The sequence below is a fragment of the Melanostigma gelatinosum genome (genome assembly GCF_949748355.1).
Source record: "Melanostigma gelatinosum genome assembly, chromosome: 5".
Taxonomy (NCBI): domain Eukaryota; kingdom Metazoa; phylum Chordata; class Actinopteri; order Perciformes; family Zoarcidae; genus Melanostigma; species Melanostigma gelatinosum.
In genome coordinates, this window is record NC_136638.1 from 21,406,969 (window position 1) to 21,434,771 (window position 27,803).

A 27,803-nucleotide genomic window follows, 5' to 3' on the forward strand; every position below is an offset into this window, starting at 1 on the left:
AAGCAGACACACGGCAGATGTGGTGGACTACCATATGGGATAAATGACACCAATCCCTTCCCTTATTTCCTGGAATTGCCAGGTTATTGTGGCTTATTGGCAGAAAATGTAGAAACATATTAAAAACTGAAGGCTAAAATCAGAGCCACACACCTTACATCAAATATATGTGTTGTCTTTTCCCACAAAGATTTTCTTTTTACTGGATTTGGACCAAGTGGAGTGAGTACACCAAATGTATGAGGTACCACTTTAGCTGACTTAAATGAGTGAGAATATAATGTCATTTATATTATTTTCTCGCATCTAGGAGCTTGCTCTAAATACATTTGTTTCTTCTTTTTTTTTGTAAAATCTAAGTTGAAAGCTTCCCATGTTCAATTGTAAATAATTAAAGCGATAAAAGAAAACATCTGGAGGAGCCAGACTGTGATGGTTTCCAAACGTACTGCTATTTCTGTGTTTGTTTTAAGAGTGCACATTGCTACGGGAATCTACTTGCAGTAATACTGATAGTAAGTTAAATGCTGAATGTGAAATTAATGCATTTCCAGAATAATTTTAAATAAATTAAAAAGCACACACTCACATGCACAACATAAAAGCCTTGGATGTAGAATATATGAATGAGACCACTCCGTAACATCAGTGACTCTGAATTGTATTTCTGTCAGGTGCTTTGAATATAAAAAGGCACACAAAACCAAATATCCTTGCTTTAGAAAACCTTGCTTTCACAGGCAAGTTAACAAGGCTGATGGACAAACTCATAGCCTTCAATATTTTGAACTGGAACTTAATGTGAAGAAAACAAAAAAAAACATAGTTTTAGCCGAGTCCACCCATTTATAAAAAATAACAAAGGCATGAATACACTGACACTAGGGCTAATTCACAGATAGGGAACTGCGTACACTAAGCATTACCCCACTAATTGACAGTAAGACTGGGCTTAAGGTCCACAAATTACAGAGTCATTCCCACTTCCTATTCGCCGATATCCCACATACGAGTAATCATGACTGGAGGAAATGGCTACCATACTTAAACCGTCAACTGAACATATGGATGAGTGAACCTTGTGGTTTGACCTCAGGGAAAGAGGCAGCAAGCGGGTCACACTAATGTGGACCAATAATCTCTCCCAGAGTCATTAGGATGATCAATGCCATTATAATGAGATAACATCTGGAACAAAGGACTCTAATAGCAGACAGCTGCTGGGCAAAGTGAGCTAATTAGGGGAACATTCAGTGATGCTAACTAAAGCTGCAGCCATTGTGCCCAGGTTTTGGACCCCACCCGGTTAACATCCAAAATACAACATGTTGAATATTTCATAACTCCTCTGATAACTAATCACGGCACTGTAATATCAGTGGTAACGCATGAGAGAGAAGGGGGGAGGGAAAGAGATAGAAATACCACAACATCTCAGCTGAACATGAATGCTTATCGAGCGGCACTAAATTGGTCAATTATGGAGAAAATCAGTTTTGAGGTAACCTTTCAGCTTATTAAATAAGCTATAAATCAATCTTTAGGGGAGAATCAGTGGCTGGCTTTTAATGAGCAAATGTGTCTAATCTCTCTCTTTTTCCTCTTTCCTTCAGTGTGTTTATGTATGTACATGTGGGCACATACTAGAGGCTTATTAAGGTTAAATTGACGTGATTGAGTATAGAAAACATTGTGCAGTGCTGTGGAGTTCTCCACAACTTGAAGTTGCATGCCGGTGTTTCAAGAGAAGCTGGAAGTGGCTCTATTGGAGGACAAAAATAAAAATAAGAAGTAAACGAAAAGGTCCAATTAGTCCTGTGCTTTAGAGAATAAAATAATGGGAGAGCAGTGCAGAAAATAAACTTTGTAATAGTGTCTGTAAAAGTATGGACACATCTTTGGTGATCACGATAAAATATAATTATTATGAATAAAGAACGCTGCGTGGTCGAACGTGATTCCAAGCGACACACAGTATTAATTAAATGTAACGAGTAAAAAAGGGAGAGAATGAAAAACCTTTGAAAGCTCGTCTGCCCCCAAACACAACGCGCTGTCTTTCTTTAATGTCAATGTTGAAACTTTGTTTAATATTCTTTGTTCTTTTTCTTTTTTAGGATTGCATTCAAATAAACCTGAAGAGCTGGAAAATGAGATTCCATTGGCAGTTTGTAGTTTTGTTTATTTACTCGTACTGCCTTTGATGGAAAATGGATTTTTAAGATACAAGATAGAAATGCAGTGTGAAGCTAAAAATATTATAAACTTCATTTTCAACTGTATAAAAAAACAAAAAACAAAATAGAAATGTACCGAAATCATGACTTCAACCCTGCAGTTTGCACTTCAAAATGATGGCCACGGAACAAAAGGTGGGTTGTTTTTCTGGTGCTTTCCTTAGAATTCAGAGTATTCTATTACACAAAACGTTATTCAACTAAATTCAAACCCAAAAAATAATTCCTTCAGTGCTCGGATTCCTTAAATTCAGTTTTTCTATGAACAGTCACGCTGTGTATGGAGGAGGTGCTGTACAGTACCACCAGAAAACCACATTAGCATGCGTGGTTCGAGAAAGAGGAAGACTACACTCAGGTCTGAGTGTAGTCGACGAGGCAACTGCACTATTCCTCAGAGAGCACGACAATGACGGTGAACAGCGCCCAACTAACAGGAATTGGTTTTAAAATAATAGAATTCATTACAGTTATGGCGCTTGTTCAGAAATGCAAACAGGGGGAGGGAGGAAAAAAAAAACATTCACGAGAGACTTGTGCTGAACTGCTTCACTAAAAACCATGGGGAGATGAAAGGCACAATTCAAATGACAATTTTAGAACCCTTAGTTAATTTATATCAGAAGCTCAGAAGATGTTGCCGGCATAATAACATCACGTTTTTTTTCCTCTTCTTTTGTTCTACTTGCAGGGCTTGGAAGGGAACTTTTCTCCCTCTCAATTTCATTCTTTTGTGGAAGCAAATTCCTCCTCCTCACACAGAGACATGCGAGGTGACACACAAACAATCTAGCAAACAGCACCCGTCGGCAGCGGAGACAGCCAACTGAAAGCGAACATGGGAAATCTTGACAGGGAAAGAAGAAAAACAGTCCACACATGACTCTGAATTTGCTGCTTGCCTTATTAAATGACTGTGTAATTATACACATCAGGGGTCTGCATTGTCAGGTCCTGTGTTTTTATCGCATCCGGTGGCAGACTATATTTGATTTCTGGCCAACACCTCAAGTGTGGAGGACAATATTCACCCAATCAGCATGAAAAAGATCATCTCTCGAGACCACTCGGGACATAAAGAGAGAGGTCAGCAGCCATTGAAACATGATTGGATGTCCCCTCTCACGCTGAGTCTATAACACTTTATCTGACATCAAATCAACCTCAGGCCAATATCTAGGAATTGGCCCCATTCTAAAGAAGTGGTTGACACATTTTGACCACCATTTAATAGAGCCAAAAGCCTTTACTACATATGTGAAAGTAGCACCAGCGGTGGACATTTCTCTCTTCTCTTTATTTTACTCGTATTCTTTTGGCATAATAACTAAAGAAAAACAAGACCACCATATGGCTGTGCATTAAAAATGGATGTAAGTGAGGGCACCTGAGTCCAATGACGAGGTGGAGGAAGTTGAAATAGTGAGCGCAGCATATGTGGGGGGAGCAAATATGTGCCCCTCTCTGTCACAGGGCGTCTATGCTAAAAAAAACAAAAAAACAGCTGGGTCATAAAGGAAAGCCATACACGAGACCATGTTTCATGCAGATGTGGCCGAGAATCCGTGTCACGTCAAGAGCTCAGGGTGTCGATAAGCAAATACAGCTCTCACGGAGAGGCGGGGTCAGAAGAGAGATAGATATTTGACGTTCGTATCTCTGAGGGAAAGCAACTGCAGTGGGATACACAAAAAGAGTGAGACAGTGATGTGGTGTCAGTCTGCTGGCATAATATATAAGAGGGGGTGCACAGAGGGAGCCAGCAGGGAAGACAGTGATATCAATGGTGTGGTTCTGTAAGCTGGTGTGGGTCTGCATCTGTTTATCGTGTGTGGGGGCCAGACTACAGTAAATAATTCAGGTATGACTGCATAAAAGAGAGGTCGATACAACAGGTCTTGTGGATAGCAGGTAAGGGAGGATGTGCTTCCTCACGGGCCCTGATCGAGCAAGTGAAGCGTGAAAGGGAAAGGAGACGGAGCGGACCAGCGGAGGCTGGCTGTCTTCCACCACGTCGGAGGCAGTCTCGCTGCTGAATCTTTTCACAGGAAAGATAATAATGATGAATCGGTTCTTTATCCTTCTTTCCCGACTCTCTGTCTAAAGTAGGAGGGTGAAAGTATTGATCAGAGAAGACAGGCCAATTTGAATGCCGCTGAGCTATTTCATACTTATTCTCCCCTTTAAAGATCACACGTCTAACAAATGGCATTAGCGGCACACATAACTGTGTGATACGTGGGCTGAGAGAAACCCATTTGGTCAATTCCATAGCAACAATGTGGCATTTCTACCCCTATGCGCTGCGCCAACTGGGCCAATTCAATGGGCACCCACTGCCACCGAGTGCTTGCCTTCGGTACTACAACACTGGCTGGAGAACTGCAGCGGTTCCCGCATCTGTCTGAGTGTAGGCGGACCATGACCACGCATGAGCAGCTACCGTGTCTATCGCCGATTGAGAATGATACACTCTGAGCAAGCCAAACAAAACTAAGATCCAAGGCCGTTGTGAAACATCCCAGAAGACCTCCCCCTTTGCTATTCTTTGCCCTTTACACGGCTACAAACCTTGGCAGGGCATGATGGAGAGGAAAACAAAAGGAGCGACCATCTAATTTGCAAAAAGATGCGACCAGTTTGGCCGTTTAAGACCGTCGCAGCCGGCATGCATGACGAAGAGGTAGTGCCAACTCAGTCAGACTTAACCCTCATATCTGGCGCAGCTAACCGATGCTTTACTAAACAAGCTTAACGCAAGTCGTTGCAGCCTGAGCCTTTGTATCGAGCACATGGATGATTCTTTCATTCATTCACTCAAGGAGGAGGGGCCAATCAACCATCAGTGTGCCGGTAAACTGCAAAAAGAAAAAGAAAAGAAAAAAGAAAAAGTGATGCTGCTTGAAGGCGGACATTTTCAAACTGTGGCCCATCTCTCCTGAGCACCCTTAGAAAAGGAACTGCAAGCACAGACAATAAGCCAGCAAGTGATCTGGCCTTGATCATGTCACCAATCATTACAACAGCGAGCTGTCAGGGGAACCTGGCTGTTGATGAGGCGATTATGTGGCTTTACTCTTGTGCGGCCAAGTATGACAGCGCTATGATAACACTGTGGCCGATAGGCAGAGACTGCACCTTGTTAGTCCGTGTTGTGCTGAGTGGACTCGTTGGCTGAGCAGTAAGATGCTCCCACAGGGTCTGGTGGGCTTACTGCTAGAGCAAGGGGGGGGATTATAAAACAGGCAATCAATGTCACTCTCTCCTAACCGACAGCTACAACAACTTTGGTTTCCACTCATGTCGACTATAGGTCCCAGTCAACGCCAGCAGCTGCCTCTCTTTGTCCTTCTTGTCCTCGACCCTTGCATTAGTGTCAGCAGTGAAACAGAGGTATAACAGATCGGCACGGCTCCATGCGTATACGCTGTTGTGGACACTGCCCACGTTGGAATGCAAGTGGCACGGCTTTGCCGGTGCGAAGTGTGACTCTGGAACGATCGGGAATGCACAAGAGGACAAGAGCCTGGCAAGGTTACGAACAGAGGTGCATTCCCCGCGATAACATCTCGAAAAAAAAGCAGACAACTCCATCAACCAGAGCAAATAACTTACTAAATACACACAGATGTAGAGACGATATCAAAAAAAAGCCAAAGGAGCAAATAAAGAAATCGGGAGTGACGGGAGGAGCAGGCAACCATAAAACATGGGGGTACACAGAATTTCACAGCTGTGTGAACAGTTAAAGCAGATGCGATGGGATGTGATGGTGGATGCATACAGAGAGGCGGGCTGTAAAAATATGCCATAAAGTTTATGGAGCCTAATGCGGCCCTGCAGGAGCCTCCTGCCGAGCTGAGCATGCCGACAGTGCCGTTGAGTGTGTGACAGAGCTGTGGGGGAGAGATGTACAACTGAGAGCATAGCCAGTATTCACAAGCTCCATCACTGGTGTGGGGATGTGCGTACAGTACATAAAATTCACAGATATGCAATCAACAGAACTAAGAATCCTATTTTTTCCTCCCTCCTCCTCGCTAAAAGTACTCCATCATACTCCATCTCTCCTGTGCAATATCTAAATCCAAGCCGTAATATCCAAGTCTATTGGAAAGGCATCGAGGGAAAGAAAGTACTACTTACCACACGCACGGACATACAAGCATGTGCACACACCAACACAAATACAGAGAGACTATAAAAGGACTGCCGTAGCCACTGTTCAATCCAATATCAGCATACTGTGACCACTTCAGCCTTTCATGTTCCCTTCAAAATAACGAGATCCAGCTCTCCCCTTCTGATTGAAGAGGAATGATTGTCTCTGCCTTTGAAAAGACATATGCCGTATCGAGAGAAGACGTGTGAGGGGAGAAGGAGGGAAGGATAAAAGGTAGCGAAGGAGGAAAGAATGAAAAGAAAATGGAAAAAAAGAAGACAGATGGTGATGGAAAAGAAACCTCTTTTTGTGATCCTCACTGGGAGCTGGAGTTGACTTAATCCTTCCCACACAGCCCACCCTCTGTCACAGCTAAACCTGTGCTGCTTCCACAGCCCGCAAAGGTCAATCCAACCACGAGCGCCTGAAGACAAGCCACTCAGCAGAAAGTAGCAACATAATTGATAAATCGTATGTAGACCTTAAAGTTCAACATTGTGACACAAGCCGTGACACCGTCGCCAGACAAATGCATTAGGTGTACTAGCATATCCATCCTGCATCAAAGTGACCGTCGTCACATTTCATGCGTGTAGAGAAGAATCTTAGGGGGGGGGGGGGGGGCTGTGTCACACTAGCTGAGCTCTGGGCAACTGTAATACGACTGCTGGCCCTCACAATATGAAGTGACAACGCACGAGGGGTTAAAGACATGATGACCCTCGAGGGGTCAACCTATCCTCTGTCACAGCTCGGTCTGTCTGTCGTTAGCATATCCACACAGCTAATTAATTAGCATTGCAACATTGCCACAACTGTGGGTGATATTAGGTGTGATAACCAGAATGTGTAACCCCTGTAAGTGTGTGTGTGTGTGTGTCTGTCATCCCTTGATGGAGAGTTCTTAGTTGTTCGTTGTCACACCACCTGTTTTAAAGCCGGCATAGAAGCAAGTACACCGAGGTGTACACTCCACTAGATATTTGGAAAATGCAAACTAAGACTTAACTCAACTTCAACCATCACACACTTGTATTTAAGTGCAACCAAAAGCTTGTGTTTCCAAAACTCTCTATAATACTCTGTTATTTCTATTGTGTATATTGAGCATTTCATGTTTAATATTTTTTACTCTGTTATTTTTATTGCTTTACCATAAATGCTGCTGTAGCGGAAAAAACATCCCCTTGCAGGATTAATAAAGTAACTATCTATCTATCTATAAAATGTTATGGTGCCACTCGTGGCACTGCAGAGAGCAATGCTTTGATATGCAGGTGCCCACATTATTGATATTAAATATTCTATCAGCGAGAACATGGAGGTGTTATCGTACACATGGCCGTGCTCTCAAACAGCCGAGTGAAGGAAGAAACCGGGAAATAGAATCCCCCTGTGATTATCACGAAAGAAAGAAAAGCATTTGAGGAAGATAAAACGGCAAACATTTGATATCTATTAAAAAACGCCTGACTACAGACGTGCAGATACATTATTCAAATAAATCAAAGACATAAATCTTTCCTCATCTCACTCCTAGACAACTTTCTATGTCCATCAGATGAACTCTAAAATATTCTTTCAGCTAATCTAAGAAACATCTCATTCAAACAGTCCCCTTGAGAGCATGTTTCCTTGATCTTGATTTAAGATAGAATCTATGGTGAACACTGGCTCGGGCACACGCTATTGACTCATTTTTCATTGCCGTTCTTTTAAAGCACCAAGGACATGTGCCACATCAAATCTGCTCAACCCTCAGCCCGCAGTTTAACAGCTCGCTTGAAACAAAAGTCTTTTGGGGCATGTGGTTATAAAAGGTAAAGAGGAGACTGAAGGAGGGAGGGTGCCTTGATTCCCTTTCTGGCTCACCATATTTCTTTTTCTTTTTCTAAGCACTGCTGGCACTTGATTAGAGTTAAAGAGGAACCAGATATCTGCGTGTCCTCGTATCCATGTAATCCTCTCTTTCCGTCGCCCTCGTTTCTCATCTGGATGCTTTGCAGCCCTCCGGCCTTCTCTAGAACTACCCGTTTACTTCTTACTCTATGTTCTGTAAATCACGAGCAGTTACGAAACACAGGCGAACGAGAGCACGGGTAACGGCAGAAACGTACATCACGGCCATTCATTTTGTTTACAATATTCATTCAAACGTAAAATGTGAGGATTTATCTCAAGTGTGAGACAACAACCTCACATTCGTTGCAGGTAAATCAAATTATTCATCTCAACTTGATGAGGAAACCATTTTAAAGGTTCAAGGTTTGTCCAATGCTTTGCTTGTAAAAGACACAAAAGCATCTTTAAATTTGAAATGTTGTGGAACACACAGCCACGCGGAGCACTTTCGCTTTGATCACATGAGTGAAAATGGATGCAGCCTTGCAGTGGTTCTAAGCAACGCTCAATGACAAACAAGTGCTCGATTTTCGGCGCCATCTCGCAAATGATGATGTCCTCATGATTACCGCCACATTTCACATCTGAAATCTGTCTGCTCATGAACAGTTTTAAATTGGGAGACATATTACCATTATACAACCATACACGCACTAAAAAGGTTGATGTTAAAAACATGTCCTTAGCCACTTAGGAAACTGCCACTTTATAATTCTGCTGGAAAATAAAACACTTCTTCTATGAAAGCCCAATCAGCTGGAGCTGTGGTTCTCAACCTGGGGGATCAATTCTGGGGGTCGCCAGATGGTTGTGGAGAATTTCATTTTTATGACGTACAAAGAAATTAAATAACATATTTTAGACTGGGGAGTGTTTGTTTTACATTACATCGCCCGTACCGGTGATATGATTTGCCTCCGAATGGATTATATTAAGTGTGTTTGTGAGAGTCATGTGAGTTTCTGACAATGCTTAGGTGCCAGCTGTTAAAACCAAGTAAAACAAAGCTTTATTAATTTGCATTTATCCATCAGAGCATTCACAGTATGGCACCACCTGATTATTCTGGGGCATCGCGACTCGAAAAGGTTAAAGCTAAAAGTACAAGCCAGCACAGCCTCAGTGGATTGTTTTCTCTCAGGTCAAATCCACATACTGACAGCTTTACACAGGGATACACATGTTTACACAAGCGCACCAACAATCACCGCCTGACGTCTCAGAGCTGACTGGCATGCTGCCATGGAAATAAGCAGTCATCTGTCCCGTCATACAGGTATTGATCACCTTGCTGTGGTCTGGAGATTGCTGCTTTTCAACACACGGTGTGCACACACACACACACACCTTTTTTTTCCTTCGCTCTCATAGTCTCAGCAGCATTCCATCTGAACTGCGGCGCAGAGAGACGGAAGTGTACTTCCCCAGTAACACCGCAGGAGTCATTGATGGATTGTTACAACGCGGCCCTTGACTTGTGACGTAAATCAGGCCAATCTTTACAAAGACTGACGCTATAAAGCTGTCGTAGTAATCAACAGGCGCCTGCTGCAGAAAGAAGAGGTGTCGGGTCCGTCTGGGCTGTTCCAGTTCACCTGCAGACATGCTCTTTCCCAGGTGTGTGTGTGTGTGTGTGTGTGTGTTGCTCATATATTTCCCTCAATCTTGCTTAAGGAGGTGGAGAGAGCACATGAGACTTACACGCTGGTCAAACTGGATTAGAGGCAATTCACACAGTCCTCTATTCCCACCTGATTCTCGATTGGGAGAGGAGGGAAGTGCCAGAGAGATTTCATGCCTGAGACAGAGGAGTTACAGTTGCGTGTTCCCGATAGACAATCCTAACCAACACTCTCCTCCCAGCACATCTGAGAGCACTCAATCCCGCTGACACACGCTGACAGCGTGAAAATGGGAATCTGCCAGCAAAGCAGCGAGCTAACTGTAGCCCAAAATCGGCTAAACGCTCTCCCTTTTTTTCCACTTTCAGGGTGGGTGGTGGGGTGGGGGGGTTAAGAATGACAGAAGCTTTCAGTATGTAAGCCATATCTGTAGACTCCTGCTGCATGATTGACACACGGGTTACAAAGGTCATATCAAATGCTTCAGCACGGTCTTGAATGCAACTTCCCGAGGGCTTTTAAAGGTATTCATGATCATTATCCCTATTGGACATTTAACCATCATGGTCACTGCTGTCGGTCATGTATTGTCCCGATGTCCTTTTTGTATGTTTCTTTTTTACTTCGCCTGCCTCAGAGATAACCCCTTCAGGGATAAATGAAGATTTCTTTTTAATTTGACACGGTTTGCAGAACTTCTGAAAGTAGGCATCCTCCACGTCTCGGATGATCAGTCATGATACAAGCCGTCATATTCCATTTACTGAACACAATGTGGCGACTGCTCCTGATCGAGAGCCACTCCATTCATGTCCATACAGGCTAAGCTGGGGGGAAAAAAACACTCTTTCCACAGAAGTTACCAAGCACAAAAGAACGGTTTGACAAAGAAGGAGAAAATGCAATCAATACTAAATGTCTCTGCAAAACGCCTCAAAGAGCGAGGTTAGTCTGAGAGCACGGGCAGCGCAGATGCCATGTCACAGTGCGCTGCTTGGCCTTGCTTGTGTTCCTGTTAAGCTCTACAGTCCTCTTAATCCTTACGAAACTCTCAAAAGGCAATGAAATACCATTTAGAGTGGCAATTCAACACTTGGTAAACCAATAACAGCGTGTTTCCTCTTGTTTTTCTGAAAGCACCTTAAAAGAGAAAGTCAGAAGCCATTCTTTAGAAAAGGCAACAGGGTGCCACTTTATGGGATCTTGAGAGAGAAAATAGGCAATTGGAATATTAGTGTGAGGAGAAATGAAAAACTAAATGTAACCCAATGCATTGACAGCTATTATATTTTAAGATTACGTGGGTATTTGGTTTACCATAAGGAGATGAAGTGAAACAAACCTCAACAACAAAACAAGAACATGCATTTGTAAGAAAATGGTCTCGTGTCTACTCCCACAATATTAACGTTGTTTGTTATTTCTGTTCAAGGCGGAAAAGATGTGACTGATATCTTTTCTGCGGTTCACTAGGTTCAGTGTGTGTGAGAGAACGTTCATTTAAATGTGGGCTCAAAGCCTTATTAAGTGACATATATTCTCAATATGAGTTATGTCTCAGACGGAATGAACCCAGCTAAAGACATTTAGATGCAAAATGCTCTGATAAACAGATTAGATTGCAGATTATGAGTATGTGTAAAAGCTATCCCTCTTTGTTGGTAGCACAATATCCAAATGCTAATAGGTGTTACACTGCAGTCTATTCCATAACAGAAATAGCAAAAACCAACTAAATGCCTCCCACTTCCCTTTCAGACTGTATAATTTCAAAATCCGTCATTTGAATGTGCTACCATTTACATGCAGGAATTGTGTTTGCAATTTAAAGCTTTTCCAAATTACATCCCATTAGCAAAATCAGGGCTGAAAATAGGAGTCCAAGACATGGAAATGACCTCACGAGCACAGTTTGGAACATGCCCCTCGACATCTTTCCAAGAGAGAGAGTGTGTGTGTGTGTGTGTGTGTGTGTGTGTGTGTGTGTGTGTGTGTGTGTTCAGGGGGTGAATGAAGACAGATACACAGAAGGAACAAGATTCAGAAGCCAAATAAGTAATGGGCTACTTACCGGAACTTTGCTCCCAGTTATCTGCATGCAGCGATCAGCGGAGAAGGTTAATGTGCAAAAAGACACAAACAGCACAATCATTAGTCGGCCAGAGAATCCTCTCCATTACATGTTGAGGCATTAGCGTAACTTGTGTGACATCACAAACACACGATACAAGAAAAGTATATACAAGCCAACAAGAGAAAACCTATATAGTGATGGGCACATACTGAAGATAATGTCTGTGTTTTGCAGCAGCAATTTTTAAAACATTTAAAAAAGACAGATGCATGAAAACGGGGGAAATTAAAACAATAATTTGTAAGACATGTAGATGACAAATGTATTATCAATGCACGGCAACAACAACTGTGGAGGTGATGAATCGGCATGTTTAGACACGGTCATTTCAACACAAGGGATGGATTAATTGATTAACAGGGTCAAGTGGAATCGACAGACTGTTATAGATTCAGACTCATCCCACAACAGCAACAGTGGCGAGTGTGCAGAAAGAGGCTGCAGAGGGGTTGGGCTGATAGATATCAGCTGCCATTAACGTTGGGCTTCAGGTGTCAACTTCGTGTGGCAGCGCTACCGTGAGCCCATGCAGTCAGCCCGACTCTTGGAGTTTAACCTTGTTATCTGTCAATAGTGCCGGGGAGCAGGAGTGTTTGTTATTACTGCAACTGTGGGCCTGTTGTTTCACAGAAGGAGGGTGTCTGTCAGCTGAGTAAATGTATGCTATACTGTGGCTGACAATTCTTTCACTGCCACATGTTTCCGAGGAAAATGTACTTTGTTTGCAGGAAGGTAAAGGAAACAACTGGGTTCCTCGTTTGTTACCGCTTTCTTCTTTCTCTCCTTGTTTCATTCGCTCCCCCTCCCCTCCCTCCCTCCCCCCATCTCATCTAATCTCCATTTCTATTTCTTTTATTGTCACTCTCAAACTCTCCACGTCTGTGGCCATTTTATGCTTGATTTCCCCTCTCCATCCCTCCACCAAGAGTTTATGACAGCCATAAAGTCGGTTTTACTCGTGCCACCAACCTGATCACGCACATACTTTCGAATATGTCTCTCCACATTTTCCTTTTCTCTCCAGTGAATGCAGCAGCCTGTCACGGAAGTATTTTTACCTGAATACTGCAGGCTAAACACCTTTGAAATGAGTCACATTGACGTAGCTCACAGCTTCCACAGATGTTGATGCCAACCACATTGGATACATATTTCTGAGTTCTGTTTCAGAGCAGCTTGACCAAAAAAAAACAAAAAACAGACACTATCTTGAGTGTGCACTGACAACAGTCAGGGAGGAGCTTGAGGGGGACAAGCACAGTTTCATCAACAGCAAGTTTGTATTTACAATACAATGTAATACCGTATTCTCACTAAAACAAGGGCAAGAAGTATTCCTTTTCATACTAAGTACTGCTGAGGTATTACTAATCATATCTGATATCTAAAATAAATTAAATAAATACAGTTACTGTGCACAAGTGTATGCAATTTCTTCTCAACAATCATGTAGCTGTTACCACCCTTTCTCTTGATGGGTGTAAAACTATAAACTCATTGCTTTAACACTTATTCCCCCCCCCCCCCCCCCCGTTAAAAGAAGAGGGTGGCATCAATATTTGACAAGAACTGTGACACTGGACAATCCCCCTCACAAGTCCCTGCCATCACACTCTTCCTACATCTGAGACACAGCACGTTTGACATGAAACAAGAACATAATCAGACAGTAAGTTGAGTACATTTCAGAGGAATAAGCAATTTAATTAGTTTGGAAATGAATTGTGGCAGTTTGAATGATGTTGGCACACATTTACAGCGAGGAGAAAGAACCAGAAATGAGTTGAGAGAGAGAAAGGCGACTGTTCATGCAAAGCGAACGGTCAGGGACGTCCACAGATACGCTCCTACAAAAGCAGAGCTGGATTCCATTGAAGCGCAGTTCAAATACAAATGAACAGGGTTAAGGCACAATTATCTTTCATTTGAAAGACATATTTCACAAAGGTAAACAAAGTAACAATGAGCCATGTTTCCTTTTACCAATGATTCGAAGCTCGCTTAACAGATGTAGCCTTTTTGTATCAACATGCACAAAAGATGAGTATACATACAAGAAGGTTGTACATCGAAAAGGCAACCCCAGGCACCTAATGCTATTCAACGAGGTTAAATGTTTCTTTTTTTTGTTGCAGAAAAAAATAAGGTTGCTTTATGTTGGGCACAAAAGCCCTTTGCTCAATTGAGCACGTCTAAAGAGACACACGAGCAAAAGGCCACACATTACTTGGAGATTTCAGATTCAAGCTTTCGAAGCCTTTTAAGTCCGCGTGCTTTGCATCGGCTGTAGGTCACGAAGGAAACGCGGCTGTCCAAATCTAAAAACACAAATTTGAATATTATGTGGGTGTGAGGGTGGCGTTTGAGACATTCATGAATTTCTAGCTTGTATCTCTGTGACTACAATGAAATATAACACCAGATACTCCTGTAAGAGTAGTATCAAAAATCACTATCTTGTGAAATGTTCTACTGGGACCTTATGTCATCTCGAAAGAAAGAAACAAAACAGGAAATTGAGACGAACGCGTGAAGCCCTTCCAAGTCCCCAAAACGGCGATCTTACAATGCAGCACACGTCATTAACAGTGGAGCCACCACAACAAAACAAGACACATGTCCAAAATGCACCACGTCTACAGTCACCACCCTTTATGCAGCATGTCGGTATTTAGCCCACCCTGCATGCTCCAAAAGCAACATATAGCCCCAGATAATACAGAAGAGAAATACATTGTAGTGGTGGCGTGGGGATTCTTTCATACATATACACTTGCATGAATCTGTGTTTGTACAGATACGATCCCTGACACTCGACCATCCCCCTTCCTTCTCTCGTATTAAATGTGATAGCAGGGTGCTGACAGACATTACATTTTGTCCTCCGCCCTTTGCTACACGGATTACGCTATTCATTTGAATAAAATATCAGCGCTCACAAAGCATAATGGGCCCTGTGAGGAATTCAATCATCTCGGATAATCGTCATGATCAATAATGCCAGTTAATTCCCATAACAATGAAGACCGGTAATAAACGAGGATGTCAAGAGAGAGCCACCAGGTTGGGGAAGCGATGGGGACAGAAATCACTTCTTTCCTTCTGTGCGTGAAGGGAATTATAGCCAGCCTCGTGAATTTCATCTCACAATGTTGGCTACAAAATGTAAGAGGAAAATGGATTGCATGAAGAAATACTTTCACTGCCGTTTTTGGATTAGAGGGATAATCGAGTTCTAGATTACTCTTCAACAATGGGCAACTTAAATCTAACCCTACATGCCATCATGGAGCATACAGTATTCATACACATCATAGGGTCATGTTGAACATAAAATACTTGCTTTTCTTCATTGTTGTAACTGATTTGTTTCATTTTTTGCTTTAACACTGCTGTTGAACCAAGAAGGTTGTCTGAACTTTATTTTTATACTCGATGAGCGCCACCACCACCAAACTCCCATGCAAGTACACAACTGAGGCAATCAACAATCTGCATGCAAGCACTGATCATCCAACTAGCATCGAGTGAGTGACGACAACACATTTCTGATAATCTGCAACAGCAAATTGCTGCACAGTCAAAATTCTAAATCAAAGATGTGGGACTCAAGCGCCGAAGAGAGAAGAGCGAGAGAGGTGAGAGTGTGCAAGATGACAAGGCAAGCCATGAAGCAGAGGGTGAGGTTAAACTCATTCCGGTGAGGGTGTCACGATACTTCAGCTCATCCACTACAATTACACAGCACACGCTCCTCAGTCTGAAGAGGCAGAGGTTAACTCTCACTTACAGATTTGGCAGTAGCTGAGATGTACTGGACCACCATCTCGCGTTTGGTGCTTAAATCTTTTCCACGCAGCGGGGCTTTGCGTTCCTCATTCAGGTTCATGTCCTCCTAGAGACACACAAGACAATGAGAAGAAGTGTTATGTGTGTCATCCTAGATGCTACTCCAATGTAGTGCAACACATGTATGGTGAATGTTGAGGAATTGTACAAAATGATAAACTGGAAAGGAAAGATTCAGATTGTTTTCTCAAACCACTGGGCTGACTGAGAAAATTAGAAAGAGAATGTTGTGCAAATGTACAGAAGTTTGACACTTAAACCGAAAAGAACAGAGCAAAAATAAAAGCATTCCAATACATTGAGCCATATTATTTACAGTACAATAGTTTCACGAGCAAGAAGAAACACCTTGAACCTACCATCAATGATACTTTTAGTTCCACTACAGCCCTTTTACATCCTGCTCTTCTACAGGTGAATGCATTTCTGTATTTTTTGTCAGAATCCCGAGGTTCAGCAACGGGAACTGTTGTCAGTAATAATTAGTCCTTGAAACGAAAGTAGTACGGCTACAGCGACAGAAACTGCTCGGCCCAACTCCGAACAACAAAGCAAAAAATCAAACAGCGCTGCTTCTATTGAGGCCATGCAATCACATCCGATAGGCTAGATAAGGCAGTATCTGTGTGTTATTGGGAGTATTATATTTGTGCTACTTTAATTCTGCATCACAAAAGAGGTCTTTCATGTGAGAGACATCAGGGGATGGAGCGAAGGCCGGACAGAGCACTAAAAGCTAGGGAATGACATGATGATGAGAATGGAGTGGGATGTTTATCAGAAGTACTCTCTCACAAAGAGACGGATAGAATGAACAGAGAGAAAGAAACATTCTCCTCAGGGTTTCAGGAGAGTGAGCCTTAAGTTGTGGAGCCATGCTGCCCTCTGCTGGGGAGCGAGTCCTTTTTGTTTGGTTGCTCTCATTTGGCAGTTGTTGTCCTCCATCCGATTGAATGTAAAATTCACCTGATGAATTAAGCGTTTTAATGCAGCGGTTTTGGATTTCTGACTCAAACAATTTCGCTTGATTTGCTGGTGAAGCATGGACAGGAATCCCATCCAGGGGAACCGTGACCTAAATTCCTCCGACTACATGTTCTCTAGTAAATACCCTCTGAGCGGGGGAAAAATAAAAATACGGTAAGATCCTTTTCGTACGACACAATAAATGTGGCTGAAAGTTTCGCAATTGGCAGTTGTTTTTTTTTACTGAAGGAAACCGGCAGGTTTTTTAATTAATCTTTGAACCCTGCTAATCTTTCTGCTTAATTGGCATTCAATAAACGAGGCATAATGTGGCGGGGCGAGTACGCTGTAGAAGGGGAAGGAGGAGCGGGCCAGCGGGACGCTTGTCAGGGGGCACAGTGGAGGAATGAGCCCTCCATGTTTCGTCTCCAAAATGATTAATGCTCTTTTATTAATTATACCCTCACGGGCTCCATAAAGAATCCCAGAGCATCTTTGACTATGCTGCTGGTGTAGAACGGAAATGATAGGATTTGCGCTTGTATTAATGATGGTGGAGTTACCAAGAAAGATCTCATTTTGCAACACTTGGCAAAAGAAGCATCACGGACTCCATGAATAGCTTTGTGCCGGTTGGTGATTGGATTGTATCTTGGCAAATTATGGAATTATCGAATTGTGTTTTGCTATGGTAGAATAAAGGCGATTTTAACTAACATAGCATACTATCAAAACTGAGATTTATTGACAAAAAAAAATCTGTAGAATCTGTGCCCTACGTGCAAGAGAGTTTTTGTAATTTATTAATAATGATAATTCCAATGTTATGAATGACGCTCAAAGCGTCCAACTATTTGATACAGCCCTAGTTGTGGTCAGATAGAAGTTTGTTACCAAAGATAAGTTAGTAATGTCTAAAGGAACACGATACTGTGAAGTTGTCGCACAAAGCACAGACACACAGACTTTTAAAGGGAGGAGTTGTTTCTTGACTGACCACGATTGGACAATATGAAAATAGGAACAATCGTGAACACTGTCCAAGCCAGCGGACTGCCATACCGTATGTATACACGGTGCAGTCCATAATTATAAGACAGTGATACATTGTTTTCAGTGGTCTTGACTCTGTACTCCAGCATATTGGATTTGGAATCAAACAATGGCTGAGGTTAATGAGCTGACTACAGCTTAACGGTGACATGTCCATATCGGTTAAGCAAACTCATAATTGGACTTGTAGCGCCTTGTTGAATATATATATATATTTAAGACGATCAACGAATACACCCAAAGCAACCTTGTTCTTGACTGTCCATGTGAGCCAATCCAAATGAGCAGGTGTTTCACTTACTAAAGACCTGCCTCCAAAATACGCAATAAGTGAAGATGGCTGCGTGACAGGCCCGGCAACGCGTCAGTAGGAAGACACCAAATCACAGAAAAGAGCAATTAATGACTAGCATCAAATATGTCTGAGCCTGAAATGGATCTGAGGAGTCAAGTCTCTGAGGAAAAGTGGAGGACATATGAAAATGTTTTGCTTCCACTGTGACGAAGCAATTATTTTGTCCACTACCCTCAAGTCTGATCCATCTGTGTGCAAGGGCACACACAGTAACTCTCCTGTGGGCTGGTTTTTAATGTCCTGGTGCAGAGTGTAACTGCTGAGGGATCACATAGGAGCTTATTACTAGGGGGTGTACATCCTGACAATGGTGCATAGAGGCACATAAAACCTGAAACTAGCCACAGCAGCACTGCAACAGGACATTCCTCTTCCACTGGTCCTCTGTCTCCGCGAGCACCTCACCACCATACACTACTCTTGACATAAGCAGACGCTGTCTGAAGAATGGTAACAGAGACAAATAGGCAATGGAATCAATTCAATTCTAAGTAAGGATGTTAAGCTCTTGGGGGGTTCATGCTGACAGACAAGTAAAAGCATCATTAGTTAGCATAGTCTGGTCATGGTCTGTAAATGTTTAGGAATAAAGCTTGAGTGGAATTTAGAGCCACATATTCAAAATAACTAAAATGACCAAAGGACATCTGCTTGCATTGAAGAGAATCATTAAATAAAACAGCAACTCTACCGCCTTTCTTATGCGCTCTTGTTTCACTCATGAAACTGAGCTTTAACTTAGCTTTTACTTAGCTGCTAGTTGGCATTAGCTAACAATCCAAATAGCTCGACGACTTTCTGGATTTGTCTTCACTCAAACGTTGAAGAGTGATATATGTGATATATCTGTCAAGATATATGTGATATATCTGGCAAATTGAAGCAAGAAAATGCAAGAAAATGCAAGAAAATGCAAGCAGAGGTAAGCAGAGGCAAGAGCAAGCAGCAAAGCGACTGCACTCTCTCATCAAGGTCAGACTTTTTTTTCCAGCAGCAGTTCCCTCAACCACTTTCCGGAGAAAAATATTTTCACTTCCTCCTAGTCATTAATGCACAGCAGGTGGTCTCACAAACATGTCATGGGTCATCCCTTCGTTTGAAGCAAGCTACACATCTGAGGCTGCGGCATGTCGCTCCATAAAAACAGTCAATAACAGAATGGGTGTAAAGACAACAAAGAGCTAAAATGTGTCTGTATCACATGAAAAGAGAGATGACAAAGACAGATAGATGGTGAAGAGAAGCTACACTCGCATCAAAATAATCTACCAAACACTTTCAGTCCAGTGTTTGCTGCACCAAAGCAGAAATGTTTACAGTAAAGTCTACAGAGCAAATAGTGGTGGCTTCAAACGTACATAAGTAAATAACCCTTTTCTTTTTCATTGGTAATTATACTTTCCAACCTGAAGTGTCAAGGCCTGTCAAATGTCAGACCAGCAACATGGCTTCTGTGTCATCTGTCACTGAGCAAATTGAAGCCTGGGTTTAATGTCACGCCGCTGTGAGCACAAACATAGTAATTGAGAGGTGAACTGAGTGACAGGGATGAGCATCCAGGCAAGAAAACACTGAGCAGTAGCCTGATGAAAACCAGGAGCCCTGGTCGTATCTCTCTGGCCCTGGCAATAAAGACCATTGTATGAGGAAAAAAGGGAAAGTCAGGCACCGTACCGCACACACGTACACACTCAAGAGGCATTACAATAGCACACACAACCTATGCAATGAAGCCAGAGCGATTCAGCTCCCCACTTCAAAGAGATGGGCTGAAAGCTTGTTAGATTTCAATCCTTCAGTACATAGAGTAAAAAATGCAGTTCAATGGAGAAAATCATAAGTGTGACAGAGCTTTGACCCCACAGATGTGTGCCAAGTGAATTTCAAAGTTTCGTGTTCTTCTGACGGTGGCCTCAGGAAAGCTTAACATCTGAACACCGAATGCATTTATCTTTACTAAAAATACTGCACTGTACTACCTCAAGTCTATTTTGGATGTCGTAGCATCGTATATCCTTCGAGATTGCAACTTTGAATCGCATATTTATGAATATATTTCACACATTTGACCTAAAGTCAGGGTTTCATGTCACCATGGGAGTTAAGTGCGCTGCTTTCTGGATACGCAGCTACGACAGTTGTGTGGGCCATCGCTCAGGTATTGATTTGCGGGGGCTTTAACCTGCACATTATTTGCATCGTTTCACAAACCTCTGCAGTTACATCAGTGGTTCTCAATCGTACATTGGGATATTAAGCCCTGATGGTTTTCTAACCTGTCATAGTTAAAGGGGAAAGAAAATGACACTTTGACGTTGTCTCTCTAAATCTACAGATGAAGTTCATCCCTGTGTCTGATCACAGCACTGTACGTTTGTGTGACTAAAATCCCACAAATCCCAAGAGCTTAGTTGTTTACATGCAAACTATTACTGGGTGTTAGATTATTTATGTATGCAGATGTTAAGATCATATCATGGTTTCAGATCTAATGCTGTGACACATTTTGAACTTGAACTTCATTTAGTTATGAGAACTGTAACCATGATATCTTGATTGGAGAATTCAATCAGTAAAAATGATTTAGTAAAATGAAAAGATGCTTTGAAACGCATTCATTATCATGGTTCCTGACAAAGCTTTGTTCACAAAACAACAATGTTATCAGCATTAGATCTGTGTGTAATATAGGGATATAATACACGACAGCGTGTTTCTCTACTTGTGTGCCTCTTTGCGCCAATTTATCAATCAATTTAACATTGAACGATAGAGTGCGCAGTATTCATCATTGTGTGGAAGCTGTAATAAAACCGATGTGAAGTGTTACAAATGGAAACAGTGCAAGAGAAATACAAAGCTCACCATCATCTTCTCGAAGAGGTCAATGATCTCCTTTTCCGAGAGGTTCAAGGAGCGGTCGTCAAAAAGGGGCTGTGGAACTGGCAGCTCAATTTGGGTAATGAGGGGATCTGTCGGGTGCTGTATAAGCAGCTTCTCCTTCTCTTTCTTCATCCCCGTTTTCCGGAAACTGGTAAGGCGATCACGCTGAAAGAAAAGAGAATGTTTCAAATATGAAAAAGATGGCACTGCTAACAATCCAGTTTAGACTAGGCCAAGTATAAGGCTCACTGGTTTATAGTTATTGCTGATTTTCACTGGAAAAACTGCCTGTAACCCAAATTTCATGTTCCCCAACATCAAAGAGTTGTTCCGTTTCCTGCTCCCTACAATTTACAGTAAACAGGATCTTCTAACGGCGAGGAGAGCTCTAAAAATAGGGAATAAAATGCAAAAGAGCTGCAGATTTTTGTTGACATCCCAACAGCAGTCAATGAATCAAATGCCCGGACAAAGAAAAAGGGATCATCTGTGACTGTCGTGGGACTGTAATAAGCCCAAATGTAATGATTGGATGGGCTACCTGCCTGCCTGCTGCGTATTCGGTCCGTACATGCCACAAGTTGTTTACGTTCATAAGGACATGTTCACTTCATAATGATTGTGGGGGAGTGGCTTTGGAGTGGCTTTGGAGAGAGGCCTGAAGGGACGGGCTGTCGATGTTGACGACTTGGCGACTTTCTTGCTAGATTTAACAACATTTGCAGTTAGTGCTGCTCGCTACTTTAATTGGAAAAGAGTTGCCAACGCTGGGCTGGGTTGGATTATTTTAAGACTCTAACTGTTGCTATTACCAACCCTCGTTTTAAAGTGGTGCTTCTCAAAGTCGGGCAAAATCATTTGCTCAAAATCATTAAATTGTGCTGCGTCATTAAAAAGTGCATTTCTACAGATGGGGACCATTTGTACCAATAACACAAGCATATTGTGTCCATTCCTCCCACCCATGCTAGCCGTGGGTCAATAGAAACTCTGACTTGATTGTGACACAGCAAGAAGTTGTTGTTTTTTTAAGTTGAAGCACCAATTGATAAGTTTAGAAATCCGGTTTTATTATGCCGGTATTCCTAATGTCCATTACCAACGTTTAACAACATTGCGAAATTATTAGAATAAAGAAAAATAGCAACAACAAATCTTGCTACTATTACATCCTTCCCACTAATGGGGTGTTTAAGATGCTAGGCCATGGTGTTGCCTAATTTAAAAGGTTCACTCTTCTTCTTCTTCTTCTTCGTTGCTATTTGGCCAGAGGGTGGCGATAGAGGAAAAATCCCTGTGGCAAGCCACCATCGAGAGTTTTGGTTATTTTGTGGTCTGCAATTTACATCTGCAATTTAATATTTAATGGCACGTCAACATCACTGACCAACAAATGGACCGACATTGCCACCTCTGGAAGCTTCTGAGGATAAAAACAATAAAAAGCAAAACTACTGAATGTTTATGCAGTGAATATTTCTAATACATTTTTTGAAATACAGATACCATTTATTCCATACTAGTGGTATTTGACATAGCATACAGCATGACATTCATCAGGACTTTACTTACCGTCATACCTGTAGGATTACCTGGTTAGTGCTCAGTGTTGCACACAATAACTGATGCTCACTGTCATGACACCAGTGAGGTTCCGTTGAGTTTATTTCGAATATTAATCAGTGAAGACTATTCTACTGAATGCAGTATAGTAACGTTTAGTGTGAAAGCAGAAAAAGTACATGAAATACATGCAACCAGTCGATGTTAGTTGTATTTAGTCAAACGGAATGGGAAGAACATGCTGGATGAATGGACACATGTAAATGAAATGGAAAGACAAACATGACATGATGACACATGATGTCAAGACTCTGTTTGCTGAAATATTGCTGGGTGGATCAAACATGCTGTGTGCCGACACAAAAACAGCATGAGCCTCTAAGTTTCAAAGTTAGGCTATTTGTTAACTATGGGTATTAAAAAGGCCCCGGGCAGAGACGTCTAATCGGAAGTGCAACTGATAATTGCACACTAAATGATCTGTGAGCTGCTTATAAAAGTCTAGATGCTATGGGCTGAATTTTGTTCATTATGAAAAATGTAAGACACTTGTGGTGTCAAATAATAACGCCATAAAAATCTTTTATTTACACCGCATTATGGAGGACAAGCAAAACAATAAGCGAGGCAGGTTTAAGTGTAGCCTTTTTATTGCAACGTTACATGTAACTTATCCTCAGTTTTCCATGTTGTGTTCGGTTATAATGTCAATTTAACTTCTGGCACATTTGAAAACCATCCACATATTTCAGTAATACGTCCCATGCAGGCGTGACATAACACAAGATGATGCAAAACAAATCTAGTCACACCAAAATTAAACCGATCACCTTACCATATCATCAGCCAATGTTTTTATGTGTATGTTCTGTTGGAGGGAGGGCACAGTGTGAAAAACAAGATCCAACAGAAAATGACACAACCCTGCAAACTGCACAGTATGTATAGTATCCCATCGGAGGTGCTCACACATGTACAGTGTCCTCTGGTTGCCATCTCATTGTCCTCTCACAATCCAAATCCAGTTTCCAATAAACACACTTATGGTGCTAAATATCTTAGATCCACAGCTAGTTTTGTCGTTTTCCAATGAGGGTATATGAGCATACACAGGACACTAAACATGTGGAGGATGCGACAATACTTGATGATCCCAAATAAAAGACTTTAAATGTATGTAAACGTGTTTCCAAGAGTGAACATCCCAAGCGCACGCACACACACACACACACACACACACACCAAAAGACTTTTTCGGGACCTAAAATCCCACAGCTGCGGACATAATGAGCACACTCGCTCACAGCACTCTTTGAAACTGTGAAAGTTAGTGCTGCTGACTTTTCGGTTTGGTGTCTCCCTAAAATAATACATTTTCGCAAGGCAATATGTCACAGCCTGGCAGAGTCAACCACCAAAGAGTTATTTTATCTCTGTGTGTTCTAAAGAGCATCTTCTGTCGTGACAGTGGCCCAACTGCTATTATAAACTCCAGACAAAGACATTCCCAACTTTTCAACTGTCTGTGCTTTGCTTGCAAATCAAATCTTTAAAAAAAAAAAAGAAATCGCCTCAAAATGAACACTACAACTTCTCTTTCGCTACAGATGTTTATCTTCATCTCAGACACACTAAGACGGGCTACTGCCAAAGGGACAGCCGTTGAAAAATACACCTCAAATGGGAAGCAGAAGCAACGCTGCCATATGCTGTGGCGCTAGGCTGTGAAGCACTAATGAGCAGGGAGATGTGGGGTGGCGATGGCCATAAAGCCTGCCTCCAGCCGAAGATTTCTCCACTGCTGAAATCAGGAAACCACTGATGCTGGGGCAAGCAAACAGATTGGCTCTAACCTGCACCTCTCTCTCTCTCTGTGCATCTTCATCAGCTGTCGCTGTGGGCATCGCTGAGCGGGCACTCAAACTGCCATATCACTAGCTTTGTCTGCAACCGCCGATCAACAGTTGGGAGATAAAGCTATGAGCCACGAAAAAAAACACAAAGCTTCAGTTTCTATGCGCAGGCATCATGTGTTGTCCAAGCTGTTATTTCAAGTCAGGACAACAAATATGTCATATTCATGCGGCATTATGCAAAAAAAAGAGAAAAAAAAAGGGGGTTTTGCCTAAGATGTCCAGGTATTCGTGTCACTGTCATTTGTTGCCTTTGGAATAGCTGCTCAACCTCTCACAGTATCAGTGGAACTGAGGATTTGACCTGGGCAACAACTTTTTCCCACTTCCAACTCAGAGTATGTATCATTAAGCCCAGCATTCTCTTGAAGTCTAAAACTGCGTGAAACAATAGCTAATTTTCAAATAGAGTACTTAAACATTTTCTAATCAATTTAACAACAATCAAACCACTGTTTGGTTAATTGCCTTGACTTGAGGGCCTTTCCTTGCCCATTATCTTGGCAACATCGCAACAATGCAATTTAACATCTAACAATTAAGCTTGCATGTCCTCTGGGCTTCTCCCGCTTATTAAAGTAAACTTTTTCATCATAATAAATGTTTATTACCAAACACATATTCCTATAAATAACCTAATCAAATTAGCTCTGGGTCCCTCCTTAATCAAATATTATTATGACTCCATGCAGATCTTTAAAAATGAAAACACAGAGCAATATCCCAGAACTTAAGAGTCAATTTGGACACAGAAGCATACCAGTATGCACATTTCACACAATACCTTTTTAAATTAATATTATAAACTATAATTAATGTTAAGATCACGTTAACTCATTTAGATAATAGCCTTTCATTTATCTTAGCTTCATTAGGTGTCACAAACAAGACGGACAAAGGACAAACTTTGTTTCTAATTGGCCACCATTGCGCAGCTTTTAAATAGCAACGCCTGTTATTCCCAACCAATTTAACTAGACCATCTGTATGATGTCATTTTAACTCACTCACTGGAACTATCACTATAAAATCAGTCGCCACGTTGGCTCAGTAAAACGAGTTTAGAAGGAATTTAGGTTTTACTTTAATTAGTTCTAATAATACCAGAGGATTACTGGGAGTTGGCAGGGAGGACTATAATGCAATGGGCTTGGCAACTTCATAAAACTATCTTGTGTCCCTGTTTAATCAACTGCTTGGTTCAGCTACAGGCAACGGGGGGGGGGGGGGGGGGACCGAGCTGTGAGAAATGAAGGAAAATTGTGCACATTTTATAATTACCCTTGAACACTTCGTACATTTCTCGCACCACGTTAGGTGTTTATTTGTTTCATCAACTCCAAGGCTATCTGTTGCTTATTCAGAAGGTAACAATTATAAACATACCTCACCATACCTAATAGGCACATTTCCTTTTCCCTCTCTATCGTATTCAGCGGAGTAAAGTGCATCTCATCACTGCAAACATCAACGATTCAGGGCAGGAGGACTGACGCTGCATTGAAGGCATCTTAAAGACACTGCTCAGAACCATGAGGCAATCTACTATTATTAACTCATCAGAAGCAACAGGGATTGACATACAAGAGCTGTTAGAGACAAGACGCGTACTGCACTTTACACCCAACAACAACAACAACAAAAGACACGAAGAGCTACTTGCACAATCAATGGCCGAGATGTCTTTACTCAAAAGGAAGGCACAGTATCGACTCTCCAGAAGAACGGGAACAGACAAGTATACAACTCGTCATTCGAACAAAGTAGACACGTAAAATACTGTAATATAGGCTGTTAATCTGCAGCGCACTCTGCTTTCACATCAGTGTTACTGATCTTGATTTCAATGTCCTAGATAGTGTTTAAATAGTGTTGCTGCACAATGTGCAATGTGAAGCTGAAACGTGTGACACAGAAACTTTGCAGCCTCAGTCAGGAGAAAAGAACCCCTACATCAGCAATGTACAGTCTGGATTATTCAGATGTTAATTCTGCCAATACAACACTGCAGTGTAGACTTCTTTTTTTAGTTCCATGCATTACTTCAGTAGCTCATTTGCAATTAAACTAAATTCTCCTATTGTGACAACAAAACTAAGAGGTGGAGGAGTTCACTCCAGATGAAGCACACAACATGGGGGACTACCGTTTTTGTTCCAACAGTTGCTTGGAAAACTTGGGTTTGCCAATTCGCCACAGCTTGTAAACATTACAGCACCCTAAAGCCCAGTAACAGTGTAAAGCATACAGGATGCAGAGACGCATACGATGATCACCTTAAAGTCCTGAAGCTCTTTTAAAGCAGAGATCTACCAGTCAGCAGAATGAACAGAAGCGATGATACATTTGAAAAAAAGAATCGCCATTCTCAAAACTCACAGCATGGCTTGAATCCAAAAATAGATATAAATGTAAAAAAAATATGACTGCAAGTGAATCTGATACACACTGGCTGCAGTCTGTATACAAACTCCTATAGGAGGGACAGCTAATACACATTTGTACTGGTTAGGGGGTGACCGTGGCTCACTGGGTTAAGAGGGTTGTCTGGTAACCGCAAGGTTCGATCCTTGACTGGGACGTGTCACGTGTCGAAGTGTCCCTGAGCCGAACTGCTCCGCGGGCGCCTGTCATTGGCAGCCCACTGCTCCCTATATATACAGGGATGGGTCAAATACAGAGGCAGATTTCCCCCTTAACGGGATCAATATAGTATAATAAGAAAATGACCAAATGACAGATTACATTACAGTCATTTAGCAGACACTTTTATCCAAAGCGACTTATAATAAGTGTATTCAACATCGGTTTTCGGGAGAACAACTAGTCACCAGAAGTAATAAGTGCATGTCCTTTCCTCAAACAAGCATCTAAGAGCATAAACCAGCGCCAACGTACAGTGCAGAAACAAACGAATGCAATAAGTACCACAAACTAATGTGAAAACGATAAGTGCAATAAACGATAAGTGCAATAAGCTAGTATGAATACAATAGATGCTATGTAAGTGCTAAGCGGAAGGCTAAGGGTCGGCCTTCTTGAAGAGCCTGCGCCGAAAGATGGGCAGCGACTCTGCTGTCCTGACATCAGTGGGGAGTTCATTCCACCACTGAGGGGCCAGGACAGAAAACAGCCGCGACCGGGTCGATCGGCCGCAGGGACCT

The 27,803-nt window shown here is 42.1% G+C and overlaps 1 protein-coding gene across 1 annotated transcript in view; it reads right to left on the minus strand.

Moving 5' to 3' along the window:
- The window catches only part of diaph2 (diaphanous-related formin 2), a 349,512-nt gene that overhangs the window by 311,375 nt on the left and 10,334 nt on the right, over window positions 1–27,803 (minus strand). Inside the window, exons 2-5 of the mRNA XM_079268826.1 lie at window positions 23,562–23,594; window positions 21,146–21,328; window positions 15,848–15,952; window positions 11,995–12,015 (exon numbers count right to left, since the gene is read on the minus strand). Of these exons, the coding sequence (XP_079124952.1) occupies window positions 11,995–12,015; window positions 15,848–15,952; window positions 21,146–21,328; window positions 23,562–23,594 (342 nt within the window). The remainder of the gene's footprint in view (window positions 1–11,994; window positions 12,016–15,847; window positions 15,953–21,145; window positions 21,329–23,561; window positions 23,595–27,803) is intronic.